At 40.6% G+C, this 16,048-nt stretch overlaps 1 protein-coding gene across 6 annotated transcripts in view; it reads right to left on the bottom strand.

Annotated features, from left to right (window-relative positions):
- LOC133631076 (partitioning defective 3 homolog) overlaps positions 1-16,048 on the bottom strand; it is a 412,449-nt gene that overhangs the window by 4,185 nt on the left and 392,216 nt on the right. For 2 of the 6 annotated variants that reach the window (XM_062023105.1, XM_062023106.1), the window contains 2 exons: positions 5,320-5,443; positions 1,315-1,445 (listed from right to left, as the gene is read on the bottom strand). In XM_062023105.1, the coding sequence (XP_061879089.1) occupies positions 1,315-1,445; positions 5,320-5,443 (255 nt within the window). Of the gene's footprint in view, positions 1-1,314; positions 1,446-3,502; positions 5,444-16,048 lie in introns of those variants that run through there. The other 4 variants (XR_009821393.1, XR_009821392.1, XM_062023107.1 and 1 more) reach the window with 4 other exon arrangements.

The raw sequence follows: 16,048 nt of genomic DNA, 5'->3' as shown, positions 1-16,048 counted from the left end.
ATAAGTCCAAGACTAGAGCTGCCAATTTTTAAGTCTAAGTCTAGATATGACTAAGTCTAAGACTAAATCTGACCAATCTAAGTCTAAGACTAGATCTGACAATTCAAGTCTAAGACTAGATTTGACTAATCTAAGGCTAGGACTAGATCTGACTAATCTAAGCCTAAAACTAGATCTGACTAATTTAAGGCTAAGATTAGATTTGACCAATATAAATCTAAGACTAGATCTGAATAATCTAAGTCTAAGACTAGATCTGACTAATCTAAGTCCAAGACTAGATCTGACCAATTTAAGTCCAAGACTAGATCTGACCAATATAAGTCTAATACTAGATCTGACTAATCTAAGTCTAAGACTAGATCTGACAATTTAAGTCTAAGACTAGATCTGACAATTTAAGTCTAAGACTAGATCTGGCTAATCTAAGGCTAGGACTAGATCTGACTAATATAAGCCTAAAACTAGAACTGACCAATTTAAGTCTAAGACTAGATCTGACCAATCTAAGTCTAATACTAGATCTGACTAATCCAAGTGTAGATCTGACTAATCTAAGTCTAAGACTCGATCTGATCAATCTAAGTCTAATACTAGATCTGACCAATCTAAATCTAAGACTCGATCTCACCAATTTAAGTCTAACACTAGATCTGACCAATCTAAGACTAAATCTAACCAATCTAAGTCTAAGACTAAATCTGACCAGTTTAAGACTAGATCTGACCAATCTAAGTCTAAGACTAGATCGGACCAATCTAAGTCTGAGACTAGATCTGACCAATCTAAGTCTGAGACTAGATCTGACCAACCTATGTCTCTGAGCATAAACTAATGAAGCCTACTGGGATGAGAGGTGAAAAGTCTTCTAAGACAAACATAACAGTCCAGTTGTGATGATGCAATGCCCTGAGATGAAAATGACCTGGATGAATTAGAACATTCGTAGACATTCAATTTGTAATGAATAATTACTATTTTTCTTAAATTTGTTTAGCGTGGCCATTTCCGGAACCTATTAAGTGATAAACGAGGGATTACTGTATTGTTGAATAACTGCCAGTTTATCGTACACGCGTGAAATAATTGGACATTGAAATGATAAAATGTAACATGAAAAAAATACACCAAGCATATACTGAAAAGACCAAAAAAATAGTCCACCTTTGTCCCATGAGGGTTAAATATGTTGCTTGGCTAGGGAAAATAGCATGGAGAAAATGCCTATCAGGTTGTGTTTTTTCTATTTATTGTAGTATATCATTGGAAGCCCCGCCCACCAAACAAAAACAAAAAAAACAATAGCATTCTTACCGTGGCAGTGAGCTGTACTGACGCTGAGCCTGAGCGAACGAGTCTTCTTGTCTCTGACGCTGCATCTGGACCTCCACGGACACCGAGTGACGGCCGGGCTGACTCTGACCGTTCTGACCGCTCACGTTCGACTGCCAACGACAACAACGTTTAGCCCTCGCCGTCGTCATACCACGAGACGACGGGAATAAAAACCGCCATTTGATGACTCACCTGTCCTTGGCCAGGTCAGGTGACACACACAGAGTGAAGGGAGGAGCATGCTGGTAACTCACGAGTGGGCGGAGTTACAAAGATGAGCTATGATGGATGTTAGTGCGGGCTAATGGACATGGACATACAAAAGTACAGCAGTTTTTGTGCCAATATACTGGGCGGCCATCTTTGTAGTTTTTATGACAACAGACCAACTATTCCAAAAAGAGAATATATATTATTTATATAATCCATCCATCCATCCATCCATTTTCTACCGCTTATCCCTTTCGGGGTCGCGCTGGAGCCTATCTCAGGTACAATCGGGCGGAAGGCGGGGTACACCCTGGACAAGTCGCCCCCTCATCGCAGGGCCAACACAGATAGACAGACAACATTCACACTCACATTCACACACTAGGGCCAATTTGGTGTTGCCAATCAACCTATCCCCAGGTGCATGTCTTTGGAGGTGGGAGGAAGCCGGAGTACCCGGAGGGAACCCACGCAGTCACGGGGAGAACATGCAAACTCCGCACAGAAAGATCCCGAGTGCAGGATCGAACCCAGGACCTTCGTATTGTGAGGCAGATGCACTAACCCCTCTCCCACCGTGCTGCCTATAATATATAATAATAATAATAATAATATATATATATATTTGTGGAGGGAGATGTGGCCAGGAGCAAAGGTCACCGCCGCTGTCTATGGTGCTGAGGACGAGCACCATCGGATAGGGGCGGGGCATGTGCTGACGGCGAGACACAGCTGGCAGGTGATTAGATTTCACAGGTGGTACATGTTAATCTAATCATCTGTTGTCTTTAACAGTGAGCGGCCGAGTGCAGGAGGAAAATCTTTGTCAACTCTGCCCAACTGGCATCTGGCGTATGTATCAGCGGGACCGCAAGTATGCGACGTCTACAATATTATATATTATATATATACATATAATACATCACAAATAAAAAAGTCCAACGTCTCCGATGACAAAGACTGCCAGCAAACTGCTTTCAGGTCAGCTGTGTTGTCATAGTGATGTCATTATTTTAATGGCAGTGCTGATGGGTCATCATCAGAGGCGACGGCCATAAAAACTATTATGGCTGCTGAAAGAGAACCTCACTCCCCCCCCACCCCTCTAAAGCAAACCAAGCATGTCAGGACTATCATATTAAGGATAAAGACCACCTGCGGCTGAGTCACAATCAGTAGTGTGGTGCTTCACTCTGTGGCTTCAAGGAAGGCAGCGTTAAAACAAAATAAAATATACACTAGTGAATAAAAATGAGCTTCTCTTTCTTTGATGGGAAAACAAAAAAGCCGAGCAATGCCTTTAGAATGTTGATTACCCACAATTCTTCACACTTTATTCCACGATGAGAGAGATTTTCTCCACTATTACTACTTTCTAGACTTGGGATTCTCCAACTGTGGTGCGCAGGCTCCATCTAGTGGTAGGCCTAAGAATCCTTTAATGAAATATTTAAACACAGTGTGACTGTTCGAACTGTGTGCAATGTCACAGTGGCCAAAATATTAAATGTTTTTGTTATGTAAAACCTCCTGCCTTGTTGTTGATGAATATTTAGGCCTACTACGCTACTGTATTTTATTGTTGGTCATTATGATGGTACTTGGGGAGCAAAGTTTTTTTCTAAGGTGGTACTTGGTGATCTAGACTTTCATGTAATTTGATCTTTTCTAAGGTGTTTTATTTAATTACTATCCACTATTTAATATGTGCTCTACGTTTGTTGTATTTTGTATTCTTACACTTCTGAATCTCATTTGTAAGTATAAATTGTGTTCCATTTGTCCTCGGGGTCTCATTAAGTTGCATGTGCCTTCTACTTTGTTGAGCCCTCATATTGTTTATACACTAAGTATTATACGTATTACATTATTTTCTGTTTGATTGTAATGTGCATCTTAAATGTGAAATTTATATTCCGAAACGGGTGGTGTTGAAATCGCCCTATAAAAGTGCCAATGTTAATAACCAGGAGCATGTGTGTGGCAAATCCAATGTAAATTAGCATCGAGCTAGCGCATTTCTTTTAATGCAATTATTTCATGTCGGAGTGTCACAGGTAATGTGTGTTCAGTTTTACGTTGTTTAGAAGTTAAAACTCTCAAACGGCGTCTTCATTAACAACCTGTTCTGTCTGTTTAAGGTAGCAGACAGAACTAAGCTCGTCTGACCGGAACTCTCTAATAATTAAAGTTCCTTGGGTGAATAATGTAAACTCACTATACCGGTATGTTTTAGCGCTTTCATGGCGAGTTTACTGACAGATATAAGTAAGAACTTTACACTACTTTATATTAGAAATGGCAACAGCGGAGGATGAATATCCGAAGACAACAAGAAGATAGAGAAAAAGAAGAAGCTTATCGACTACGGTGTCGACACGGACTAAAAAGGCGGACGTGCGCAGATTTTCAGGACTTATGCAGATCCCAAATACAGATCAGCAGGTACCAGAAGGTAAGAAAAGTTGCTTTTGCATAATATTGCGAAACAAAACCACAGATAACATGTCTTACCTTATATACACACACCATAATAATACTCCTATGTTGAAGCACAGTACAATCCATCAAGCGGTGCGGCTTCATGGCTTACCAAAGTCGCACTAAAACATTTTGATGGATTTTTGAGCGCCGTGTGTAATGTTCTATATTTTCAATGGAACATATAAACTGTTGGTGCTGTTTACTTGAGTCATATTGCAGTCTACACGTATCTCTTATGTGTGACTGCCATCTACTGGTCACACTTATCATTTCACCATGTACCAGATAAAATAGCTTCGAGGTCGGTAAGCGCAACCAAAATGATTCCGTACATTAGGCGCACCGGGTTATAAAGCGCACTGTTGAGTTTTGAGAAAATGAAAGTATTTTAAGTGCTCCTTATAGTCCGAAAAATACGGTACTCATTTTAGTTAAAGTATTTACAAATAAAGTTGGATTGTAACTATAACAGAGATATTATTACATGTATTTTAAACTTTTATTATGTCAATGTATTGATCTCGTATTGGATGTTATTGAAATTTTTAATTCTCATTTTTAGGTCTGCTGCATAATTCTTAAATGTGGGCATTTTGTTAGAGCCAAAAAAAAAAGACACAATTGGAGCAATAAATGTGTTGAGTTGTTGGGACACAGAGAAATAAATAGTGGGTCCACATTTTCAGACAATAATGACTGCCATGCGCCACTTGAGGACGAAAAGTATGAAAAAAAACAACACTTTTATTGTCTGGCGAGAAAGAACAGTCTAAGTTTCTCATATAAGCAATTCCTATATTAATTATTCAGCACACCAGCACGTTTCTTCATAGAAACACAAAGATAAATAGCTGGCAACTGACAGTTCAGTCTAAATAAAACACTAAAAGGTACAATTGTGCTACAGATTTTAAAAAAGCTAAAAATATTTAATATGAATAAAAATACAATACCTAGTCCTTTTAAAAAGTCTTTGTTCGCACACTCGTGTCAAAGTTTGTTCAAGGCGTAAAAAGGCACCTTCAAATGGTGAGCTGGTGGGCGTGGCCAATGTGGATGATTGACAGACATGGAGAGCGAATGAGGAGACAGGTGGGCGGGGTTAGTGCTGGTGCTCTGACTCCTGCATGCACTGTTGATGAGGGTTAGCCTTGTTAGCATGGAGGTGGAGTCGGTCTTGTTGATGGTTAGTGATGGTTAGCATCGTGGTGCTAACAGCGTTAACGGTGACTTTCTCCTGCCAGGGGCAGGGGGGGGGGGAGGGGCTTGTGTCACGTGTCACACACTCACCCAAGGCTGCTCGAAGCTGAACGTGCGGCGCCGGTCGTCCGCGTCGTCCGGAACGGTCTGCGCCTGCTGGAACTCCTGCCTCAGCCTCTGTATTCGGTCGTGGTTGCTCGGGGCGAGCCGGTTACTGAAGGAGAGAGAGAGAGAGCGACGAAGGGATGAATGAGTGAACACGCAGAACTTGTGACCCGCTTCCAGCAGCCCGGAAAAGAACGTTCTTTCAGATCCAGCATGCTTTGTGGCATCAAATAAGTGACCCAGATAGGAAACAACATGGTGGGCTAACATAAAAACTATTTATAGAACACATTTATCGATGTTTCACTTCTTTTTACACTTGAAAACGTTGACTCCAAACCTTGTGTGTACACTTAATAAACCCTGCGGTGCACCCGGCCATCTTTTTCCACACGCCGATATCTCATTGGCCGACAATAAGCACCATTCAAATTAACCCACTTCCTTTAATTAAAAGGCGCCATCTTAATGAGAGATTTCATTAAGAGAAGGTAGTCATGGGAGTCTGCGCTCTGTTAGATAAACATTAACTGATGCACTCTGATACACACACACACACACACACACACACACACACACACACACACACACACACACACACACACACACACACACACACACACACACACACACACATGCTGGTTATCATTTGGAATGGGGACCAAGTTTTTGATCATCACTTGTGGGGACCACCCTTTCTACAGGTTGTGGAGGCATACAAAAAACGAGGTAAAATGGCCACTGCCCAGTTAGCTCATACACGTCTTTAAATCTCTGGATTGATGAAGTAATGTGCTGATCATTCTTACTGGGCACCCTGGGGGAAAAGAGTTAATATGGTTCATGGGGACCACATTTAAATAATTTTGCATCATTCACACAAATTTGTACGTGACTACTGAGGACTATTTCAAAAAAAAAAAAAGTTCAAATTAAATATGACATGATCCTCAGAATACAGCACTACAGCTGTCCTCTTATAGGAAGTTCCACCACTTAAATGTTAACAGTGTTTCCCATAAACTGCCAAGATACCTGTGGCGGTGGGGGCGTGGTCACCATGACATCATCAAGTAATTTGCATAATTTACTACAATGATATGATTTTCTCTAAAAAGGCTCAAAAAATGTATACTTACTAATTAATAATAACAGTTTTGTTTTAAACGTCCATCCATTTTACAATATAATTACAACACTTTATGTACATATTTATATACGGATTTGAACAATAAGTTATTCACTGAAATATATTTATTAATTGTGGTTCTTACAAAAAATATATATACAAAATATAAAAGCTGAAATGTCTCTTAAAGCTCTGCCCCTTTAATTAGTGCATACTAAATAATTTAACTTTAGCCTACTACTACAACCATATTATTTACCAGCAACATAAAGTGAAACAGAGGCAGAGGTGTCCTGCCACAGTCAGTAACAAATAAACAGAAAACAGTAGTGGTGGTAGATAGACACAAAGCTTCATCAAACATGTGATCCACTGAACAAAGAGCTCCAAAAATCTTGATCCTACACTTCTCTTTTGTAAAGTAAATCTGAACAGCCGATATGGTCATTTACATCAAATATATGATTTGCCTGAGAAGCTTGACAGGATCCAAAAAAAGTAAAAAAAAAAAAAAAAAAAAAAAAAAAAAAAATGTTGTTTGTTTTTTGTAACGGCCTTAATTATTTCGTGGCGGGCCGCCACAAATAAATGAATGTGTGGGAAACACTGTGTTAAAGCAAATCCTGCATCTTCTGTGACATTACTGAAAACTGCTATTTAGCAGTAATGAAGTTGTCTGCAACTCCAACTACCATATGTAGAAGGATGGACAATTCTGAATGTAAATCATACTTTAAGGTAATAATGTTTTATAATCATGCTGTATGAAAATGTCATCCTAAGGAACACTAAACCAGATTTTGTTTTTGGAAAAATATATTAGTTTTAACTAAGGATGGATACCATACAGAATCACAGTACTATTAATGCCAGGATAACAAATGTTTCACTTTTTAAGAAAATGTATTTTCTCTTTTACCAATATTTGAAACACGTAAACAAAGTAATTTATGGGCTGAAGCTTAAAAATCACTTAGGCATCTTCAGAATGGATCTGACTATCATTTAAAAAGATGTCCCCATTAAGTAAGCATTCTCAGAACACACACACACACACACACACACACACACACACACACACACACACACACACACACACACACACACACACACACACAGACACACAGACACACAGACACAGACACACAGACACAGACACACAGACACAGACACACAGACACAGACACACAGACACAGACACACAGACACACACACACACACACACACACACACACACACACACACACACACACACACACACATTCTTGTATTTGTTACCTTCTTTAGACCTGAGAAAAATGCCTACCTCTTTAGGACCACCCTTTCTAGATATATAAAGATTTGTAGTTACAACATTAATAATATATACATACTATGCAAATATAAAAAAGGTAAGCTTTTAGTACATTTTTTTGTTGTTGAATTTTTTGTTTTTAATCTTCATTATTTACTGCAAGTTATTACAGTGGGTCTCTATATACATATTTATTTTTGTTATTAATTTTGGCCAAAGGGGGCGCATTTCAATTTCTTACACTTGTTATCACATATGTTGGCCAGAGGGGGAGCACTTCACATTTTTACACACACTTGTTATTTCATATGTTGACCAGAGGGTGAGCACTTTTAAAACCGACACAGTCAATTTCCATGCATTTTCTACCGCTTATCCCTTTCAGGGTCGCGGGGGGTGCTGGAACCTATCTCAGCTGCAATCGGGCAATTTGAAAAATCCCTCCTTTTTGGCACCACCCTAATTTTGATAGATTTCACCACCAGGGGTGCAAATGAGATGTCTATTTTTTTGTTTTTTGTAACGTGCTTAAGGCCGATGACAAAGGAGTCACGAACCACAGATGGCCCCTGTGCCGCACTTTGGGCAACCCAGCTGTAGACGCTAACTGTTAATGGCCACTATAATCTTAGTGTATTTGTTCATCCTATGGTCACATATGGGACGCGGGTTGTCTTACGTCAGCACCGGAAGTCCTTCTTTAGCTGCCGTCTTGTTTTATCATATATTGCTACCTTTGCACCTGTCCATGTTTACTTTTGTATGCACATTAAATCAACAAAAAAAATTCTGACTTTGGAGCAATGTTCACGGACTCTAGTATTTGGCTCTCTGTTAGATGCAATGGTTTTCCTTATTGGGACCATGATTTGGGTCCTAACTTGTTCACCGGTCCTCATATGGAAGGTGCTTTTTCTTGTTGATGTCTCAACAAGGGTAGAAATACAAGAACACACACACACACACACACACACACACACACACACACACACACACACACACACATTCTTGTATTTGTTACCTTCTTTAGACCTGAGAAAAACGTCTACCTCTTTAGGACCACCCTTTCTAGATGTATAAAGATTTGTAGTTACAACATTAATAATATATACATACTATGCAAATATAAAAAAGGTAAGATTTTAGTACATTTTTTTGTTGTTGAATTTTATGTTTTTAATCTTCATTATTTACTTCAAGTTATTACAGCGGGTCTCTATGTACATATTTATTTTTGTTAATAATTTTGGCCTAAGGGGGCGCATTTCAATTTCTTACACTTATTACATATGTTGGCCAGAGGGGGAGCACTTCACATTTTTACACACACTTGTTATTTCATATGTTGACCAGAGGGTGAGCACTTTTAAAACCGACACAGTCAATTTCCATGCATTTTCTACCGCTTATCCCTTTCGGGGTCGCGGGTGGTGCTGGAGCCTATCTCAGCTGCAATCGGGCAATTTCAAAAATCCCTCCTTTTTGGCACCACCCTAATTTTGATAGATTTCACCACCAGGGGTGCAAATGAGATGTCTATTTTTTGTTTTTTGTAATGTGCTTAAGGCCGATGACAAAGGAGTCACGAACCACAGATGGCCGCACTTTGGGCAACCCAGCTGTAGAAGCTAACTGTTAATGGCCACTATAATCTTAGTGTCGTAGTGTATTTGTTCATCCTATGGTCACTTATGGGACGCGGGTTGTCTTACGTCAGCACCGGAAGTCCTTCTTTAGCTGCCGTCTTGTTTTATCATATATTGCTACCTTTGCACCTGTCCATGTTTACTTTTGTATGCACATTAAATCAACAAAAAAAATTCTGACTTTGGAGCAATGTTCACGGACTCTAGTATTTGGCACTCTATTAAATGCAATGGTTTTCCATATTGGGACCATGATTTGGGTCCTAACTTGTTCACCGGTCCTCATATGGAAGGTGCTTTTTCTTGTTGATGTCTCAAGAAAGGCAGGAATACAAGAACACACACACACACACACACACACACACACACACACACACACACACACACACACACACACACACACACACACACACACACACACACACACACACACACACACACACACACACACACACACACACACAGAGAGAGATAAACATTGTAGCGGTTAGCTTAGACAAGCTTATCAGATAAAGGGGAGGGGTGTGAGGGGGGCCCCGGCCCTTAGTCCGCTGACAAAGAGAGGCAGCCGCCCTGCTAAGCGGTGAAAAATGAGGCGAGATGATGAGGGCGATAAGTGCCACGCCATCGATCGAAGCGGGGACGCTAGCGGCTAAGTAACAGAGAGGTGCCGCTGGCGTGCTTCCTTTGTGCTATCACACCTTTCCTCAGCTGAGACGGTGTGCGATACAAAGGACAACGGAAGACATTTGGAAACATATGGGTGCTTGTGGGCGTGCGGCTACTTGAACGTTAGCGTGAAGAAACAAAACAGCAACGTGTTTTTTCTTGAAAGTGGCTCAGGTGCTCAGCGGTATTAGAGCTGGTCAGCATGTTAGCAGTCACTGCAACACGCGGCTACGGCACACGCGCTAAAGTCAAAATAAGACCGGAAAATTCAGAGTTCAAGCATAAAAAATATGTTTTAAGTCTCACAAGAGCCAACATTGGCGAGCATCCGAGGATTTAAGTTAAAGTTAAAGTGCCACTGATAGCCACACACACACACTAGGTGTGGTGAAATTATCCTCTGCATTTGACCCATCCCCTTGTTCCACCCCCTGGGAGGTGAGGGGAGCAGTGAGCAGCAGCGGTGGCCGCGCTGAGGAATAATTTTGGCGATTTACTCGTGTGGTTCGCCTTTTCTTTCACTTTTTAAAGTTAAAGTACCACTGATAGCCACACACACACACACACTAGGTGTGGTGAAATTATCCTCTGCATTTGACCCATCCCCTTGTTCAACACCCTTGGAGGTGAGGGGAGCAGTGAGCAGCAGCCGTGGCCTCGCTCGGGAATCGTTCTGGTGATTTACTCGTGTGGTTCGCCTTTTCTTTCACTTTTTAAAGTTAAAGTGCCACTGATAGCCACACACACACTAGGTGTGGTGAAATTATCCTCTGCATTTGACCCAACCCCTTGTTCCACCCCCTGGGAGGTGAGGGGAGCAGTGAGCAGCAGCAGGTGACCCGCTCGAAAATAATTTTGGCGATTTAACCCCCAATTCCAACCCTTGATGCCGAGGGAGGTAATGGGTCCCATTTTTATAATCTTTGGTATGACTCGGCCGGGGTTTGAACTCACGACTTACCGATCCCAGGGCGGACACCCTAACCACAAGGCCACTGAGCAGGCTTGTATGTTTTACACTTGTACGTTAAAATGTGACTTCCAAAGTTGCATGTACACCAAATAAAGCTTTTATGATCCTGGAACTGATTATTTCGGTAACACTTTAGTATGGGGAACATATTCTAAGTAACAAAGACTTCATTTAGAGTTATTTGGACACTAGGGGAACATATTCTATGTAACAAAGACTTAATTTAGAGTTATTTGGACAATAGGGGAACATATTGTATGCAACAAAGACTTAATTTAGAGTTATTTGGACAATAGGGGAACATATTCTAAGTAACAAAGACTTAATTTAGAGTTATTTGGACACGAGGGGAACATATTCTAAGTAACAAAGACTTAATTTAGAGTTATTTGGACACTAGGGGAACATATTGTAAGTAACAAAGACTTAATTTAGAGTTATTTGGACAATAGGGGAACATATTCTAAGTAACAAAGACATAATTTAGAGTTATTTGGACACGAGGGGAACATATTCTATGTAACAAAGACTTAATTTAGAGTTATTTGGACACTAGGGGAACATATTCTAAGTAACAAAGACATAATTTAGAGTTATTTGGACACGAGGGGAACATATTCTATGTAACAAAGACTTAATTTACAGTTATTTGGACACTAGGGGAACATATTGTAAGTAACAAAGACTTAATTTAGAGTAATGACTAATTAAGAGCCAATATGTTACTAATTTGCATGTTAATAAGCAACTAATTAATGGTGAATATTTTCCCCATACTAAAGTGTTACCATTATTTCTATTTTCATCATTTCTGAAGGTGACAAAATAGCTTCAGCGTGTAAAGAAATGAGAAACTGATGTTGTAGGCGGGAGTGTGATGCTAACCAGGGGATTAGCAGCACCAACAAGCGTCGCAGGTGTGTGTCGATGCCGCACAGAGATTAGAGGGGTCAAGGTGTCGCCGTGTCTGAGGTCATTTGGTTGCCCGTCGAATGATCTCAGCTTTCCCTCAGGATTAAACAGCTTTAACGCGACAACGCCCGGGGCCTGACGGATCGTGCAAAACATGGCAATTAGACGGCGAATCGATACAACGGCAAACATGTCAGGCTAGGAGGAAGACGAGGAGCTAAATGTCATCAATGGGGCGGTATAGCTCGGTTGGTAGAGTGGCCGTGCCAGCAACTTGAGGGTTCCAGGTTCGATTCCCGCTTTCGCCATCCTAGTCACTGCCGTTGTGTCCTTGGGCAAGACCCTTTACCTACCTGCTCCCAGCGCCACCCACACTGGTGTAAATGTAACTTAGATATTGGGTTTCACTATGTAAAGCGCTTTGAGTCACTAGAGAAAAGTGCTATATAAATATAATTTATATGTTCCATAAGGACACCAGTGTGACTCTGACAGAATAAATGTGTGAATGCAGTCAGAGGCTTCTGATCTGGATCGGATCCAGATTCGTCATAAGTGTGAATTGAGCATGTACAATTCATCAGCTTGTCTTAGATCAGAGATCACCACTCTCATATCCTTTACATGTTTATTGATTAAACACGTACACTTCACAACACGTGGATCAAAATATGATCGTCTATTAATTAAGCTAATTAATTCCTTTTCAATTAATTCATATTTGACAACTCATTCTCCTTCTATGCCACATCAATATGGAATGCACTCCCAACAGGTGTAAAAGAAAGGGCATCTCTATCCTCCTTCAAAACCGCACTAAAACAACACCTCCAGGCAACTTCAACCCTAAACTAACAAACTTCCTTTCACATCCCACCTCCCCGGATTGTAAATAATCAAATGTAGATAATTATTCTTATGCTCTCTGATATCTCTCTCTCTATATGTGCACTACTTGCTGTGCATATCCTACCAAGTCAGTCCTACACTGTTCCAATGCCCATTTCTCTGATGATGCAATTGTTGATGACTGAAGTGTTGATATCAACCAAACCTACCCCCCCCCCTCCACACCCCGGATTGTAAATAATGTAAATATTTCAATGTATATACTCTGATGATTATCTTGTGTGATGACTGTATTATGATGATAGTATATATCTGTATCATGAATCAATTTAAGTGGACCCCGACTTAAACAAGTTGAAAAACTTATTCGGGTGTTACCATTTAGTGGTCAATTGTACGGAATATGTACTGTACTGTGCAATCTACTAATGATAAATAAATGATAAATGGGTTATACTTGTATAGCGCTTTTCTACCTTCAAGGTACTCAAAGCGCTTTAAGGCTGAAACGACACGTCGACGTAGTCGACGTCATTGACGTCATCGGTTACGTAAATACGTCGACGCCGTTTTTGTGCGTCGACGCGTCGCATATTTACGTCACACTACCGTCATGGCGAAGCGCAAAGCAGACGATCAAAGCAGACGATGCGAGCGAGGGGGAAAAGCACGCCAAAAGTGGTCAAAAGTGTGAAAGTATTTCAATACACAGCCTAATAATGTTGTTGTATGCACACTGTGTCGAGCGGAAATGGCCTATCATAGCAGCACAACGGCTATGAACGAACATTTGAAAAGAAAACCATCAACTAGTCAATCGTCCGCGCGAGCATACGTTGTCATCATTACACAAAAACATGAATGTGTCATTTGTATCTGCTAGGGGTGTAACGGTACGTGTTTTGTATTGAACCGTTTCGGTACGGGGCTTTCGGTTCGGTACGGGGGTGTACCGAACGAGTTTCTAAGCTAAAGCTAACTTTAGCTGCTAAAGTCTTAACAAGCTGCTTCGCTCCTCTGCCTCTGTCTCAGCACGCAGCATTGTCCCACCCACACAACCATCTGATTGGTACACACGAAGCATTATCAGCCAATCAGCAGTGTGTATTCATAGCGCATGTAGTCAGCGCTTCAGCGTCGAGCAGATAGGTGTTTAGCAGGTGAGCGTCAGGGAGCGGACTCTCCCCAAATGATAATAAACACCTCCCAGTCAACTACTAGTAACATCACTATGAGCCCGTTGACCTTCTAGAAACTTAAACTGCAGCTCAGCTCACTCGCAGGCCCTGGCTTGAGGTGAAGGCTAATTACCTCTCAGTTCCAGCCACATCGACCCTTTCTGAGCGCCTATTTTCAGCTGCTGGGAATATTGTAAACAAGAAAAGAACCAGAGCATGTACACATGCTAACCTTTCTTCTTTACAACTGTTAGTCACTCACTGGAATGAGTAGAATTGGTTATTGTGTACTGTGTTGGACTGGATGTTTATTTTGCACATTTTAAAAGCAATACTTAATGTTTACAGTGCTCCAGAATATTTAGATTGGCACTTTTTTGTATTTGATGTTTATCTTTATTTTTGCACATTTTAGCAAATAAGCAATACTTTCACTTTTGTTGAAATGTTTACACTGTTGTTACAGAATATTTCGTTTTGCACTTTTTTGTATTGGATGTTTATCTTTATTTTTGCACATTTTAAAGCAAAATAAGCAATACTTTTACTTTTGAAATGCTTATACTATTGCAAAATATTAAGATTTGCACTGGATGTTGACTTTTATATTTGCACATTAAAAAGTAAATAAGCTACTTTTAATTTTGTTAAAGGTTAAAAGTTTTAAATGTTTACATTGTTACAGAATATTTAGTCATGTTGTTGTCAATGTTGACTGGGTGGCCATACTTCTTTTTTTTTGTAAATAAAAGCCATGCCTTTTGAAAAAACGGGCCTACATTTATTTTTTCATCTTCATTTTGAATAAAAAAATAATCGGTAAAAGGAAAAATTGTCTATTGATTAATCGAAAAAAAAACAACAGTCTATAGATTAACCGATTAATCGAAAAAATAATCGATAGATTAATCGATAGAAAAATAATCGTTAGCTGCAGCCTTAAAGCGCTTTGACAGTATTTCCACATTCACCCATTCACACACTGATGGCGGGAGCTGCCATGCAAGGCGCTAACCAGCAGCCATCAGGAGCAAGGGTGAAGTGTCTTGCCCAAGGACAACGGACGTGACTAGGATGGTAGAAGGTGGGGATTGAACCCCAGTAACCAGCAACCCTCCGATTGCTGGCACGGCCACTCTACCAACTTCGCCACGCCGCCCCAATAAAAGTTTCAATCAATCAATAAATCAAACAAAGGGAAAATCTTGTGAGCGAGTGAATCCTGGGAACATTTACATATTCTAGGGCAGTGGTCACCAACCTTTTCAAGCCCTAGATCCCTGGTCTAGGGCAAAGCAAGATCTACCAATGCGTCAAACACACACACACACGCACACACACACACGCACACACACACACACACGCACACACACACACACACACACTCACACACACACACACACACACACACACACACACACACACACACACACACACACACACACACACACACACACACACACACACACACACACACACACACACACACACACACACACACACACACACACACACACACACTCACACAGAGTACAGGCCAAAAGTTTGGACACACCTCATTTCAATGCGTTTTCTTTATTTTCATGACTATTTACATTGTAGATTGTCACTGAAGGCATCAAAACTATGACACCTGTGAATTGAAAACCATTTCAGGTGACTACTTCTTGAAGCTCATCGAGAGAATGCCAAGAGTGTGCAAAGCCGTAATCAGAGCAAAGGGTGGCTATTTTGAAGAATTTGTTAAGTACATAACTCCACATGTGTTCATTCATAGTTTTGATGCCTTCAGTGACAATCTACAATGTAAATAGTCATGAAAATAAAGACAACGCATTGAATGAGAAGGGGTGTCCAAACGTTTGGCCTGTACTGTATGTATGTATATACATATATATATATATACCGTATTTTCCGCACTATAAAGCGCACCTAAATACCTCTAATTTTCTCAAAAGCTGACAGTGCATCTTACAATCCGGTGCGCCTTATATATGGACCAATATTGAGCCACAACAGGTGTCGCAAGTACGGGATGCATAACGTAACCCCAGCCTCTACTGT

This window comes from Entelurus aequoreus, linkage group LG16 (genome assembly GCF_033978785.1).
Source record: "Entelurus aequoreus isolate RoL-2023_Sb linkage group LG16, RoL_Eaeq_v1.1, whole genome shotgun sequence".
NCBI classification, from domain to species: domain Eukaryota; kingdom Metazoa; phylum Chordata; class Actinopteri; order Syngnathiformes; family Syngnathidae; genus Entelurus; species Entelurus aequoreus.
This window is presented reverse-complemented; position numbering and strand designations above follow the sequence as displayed.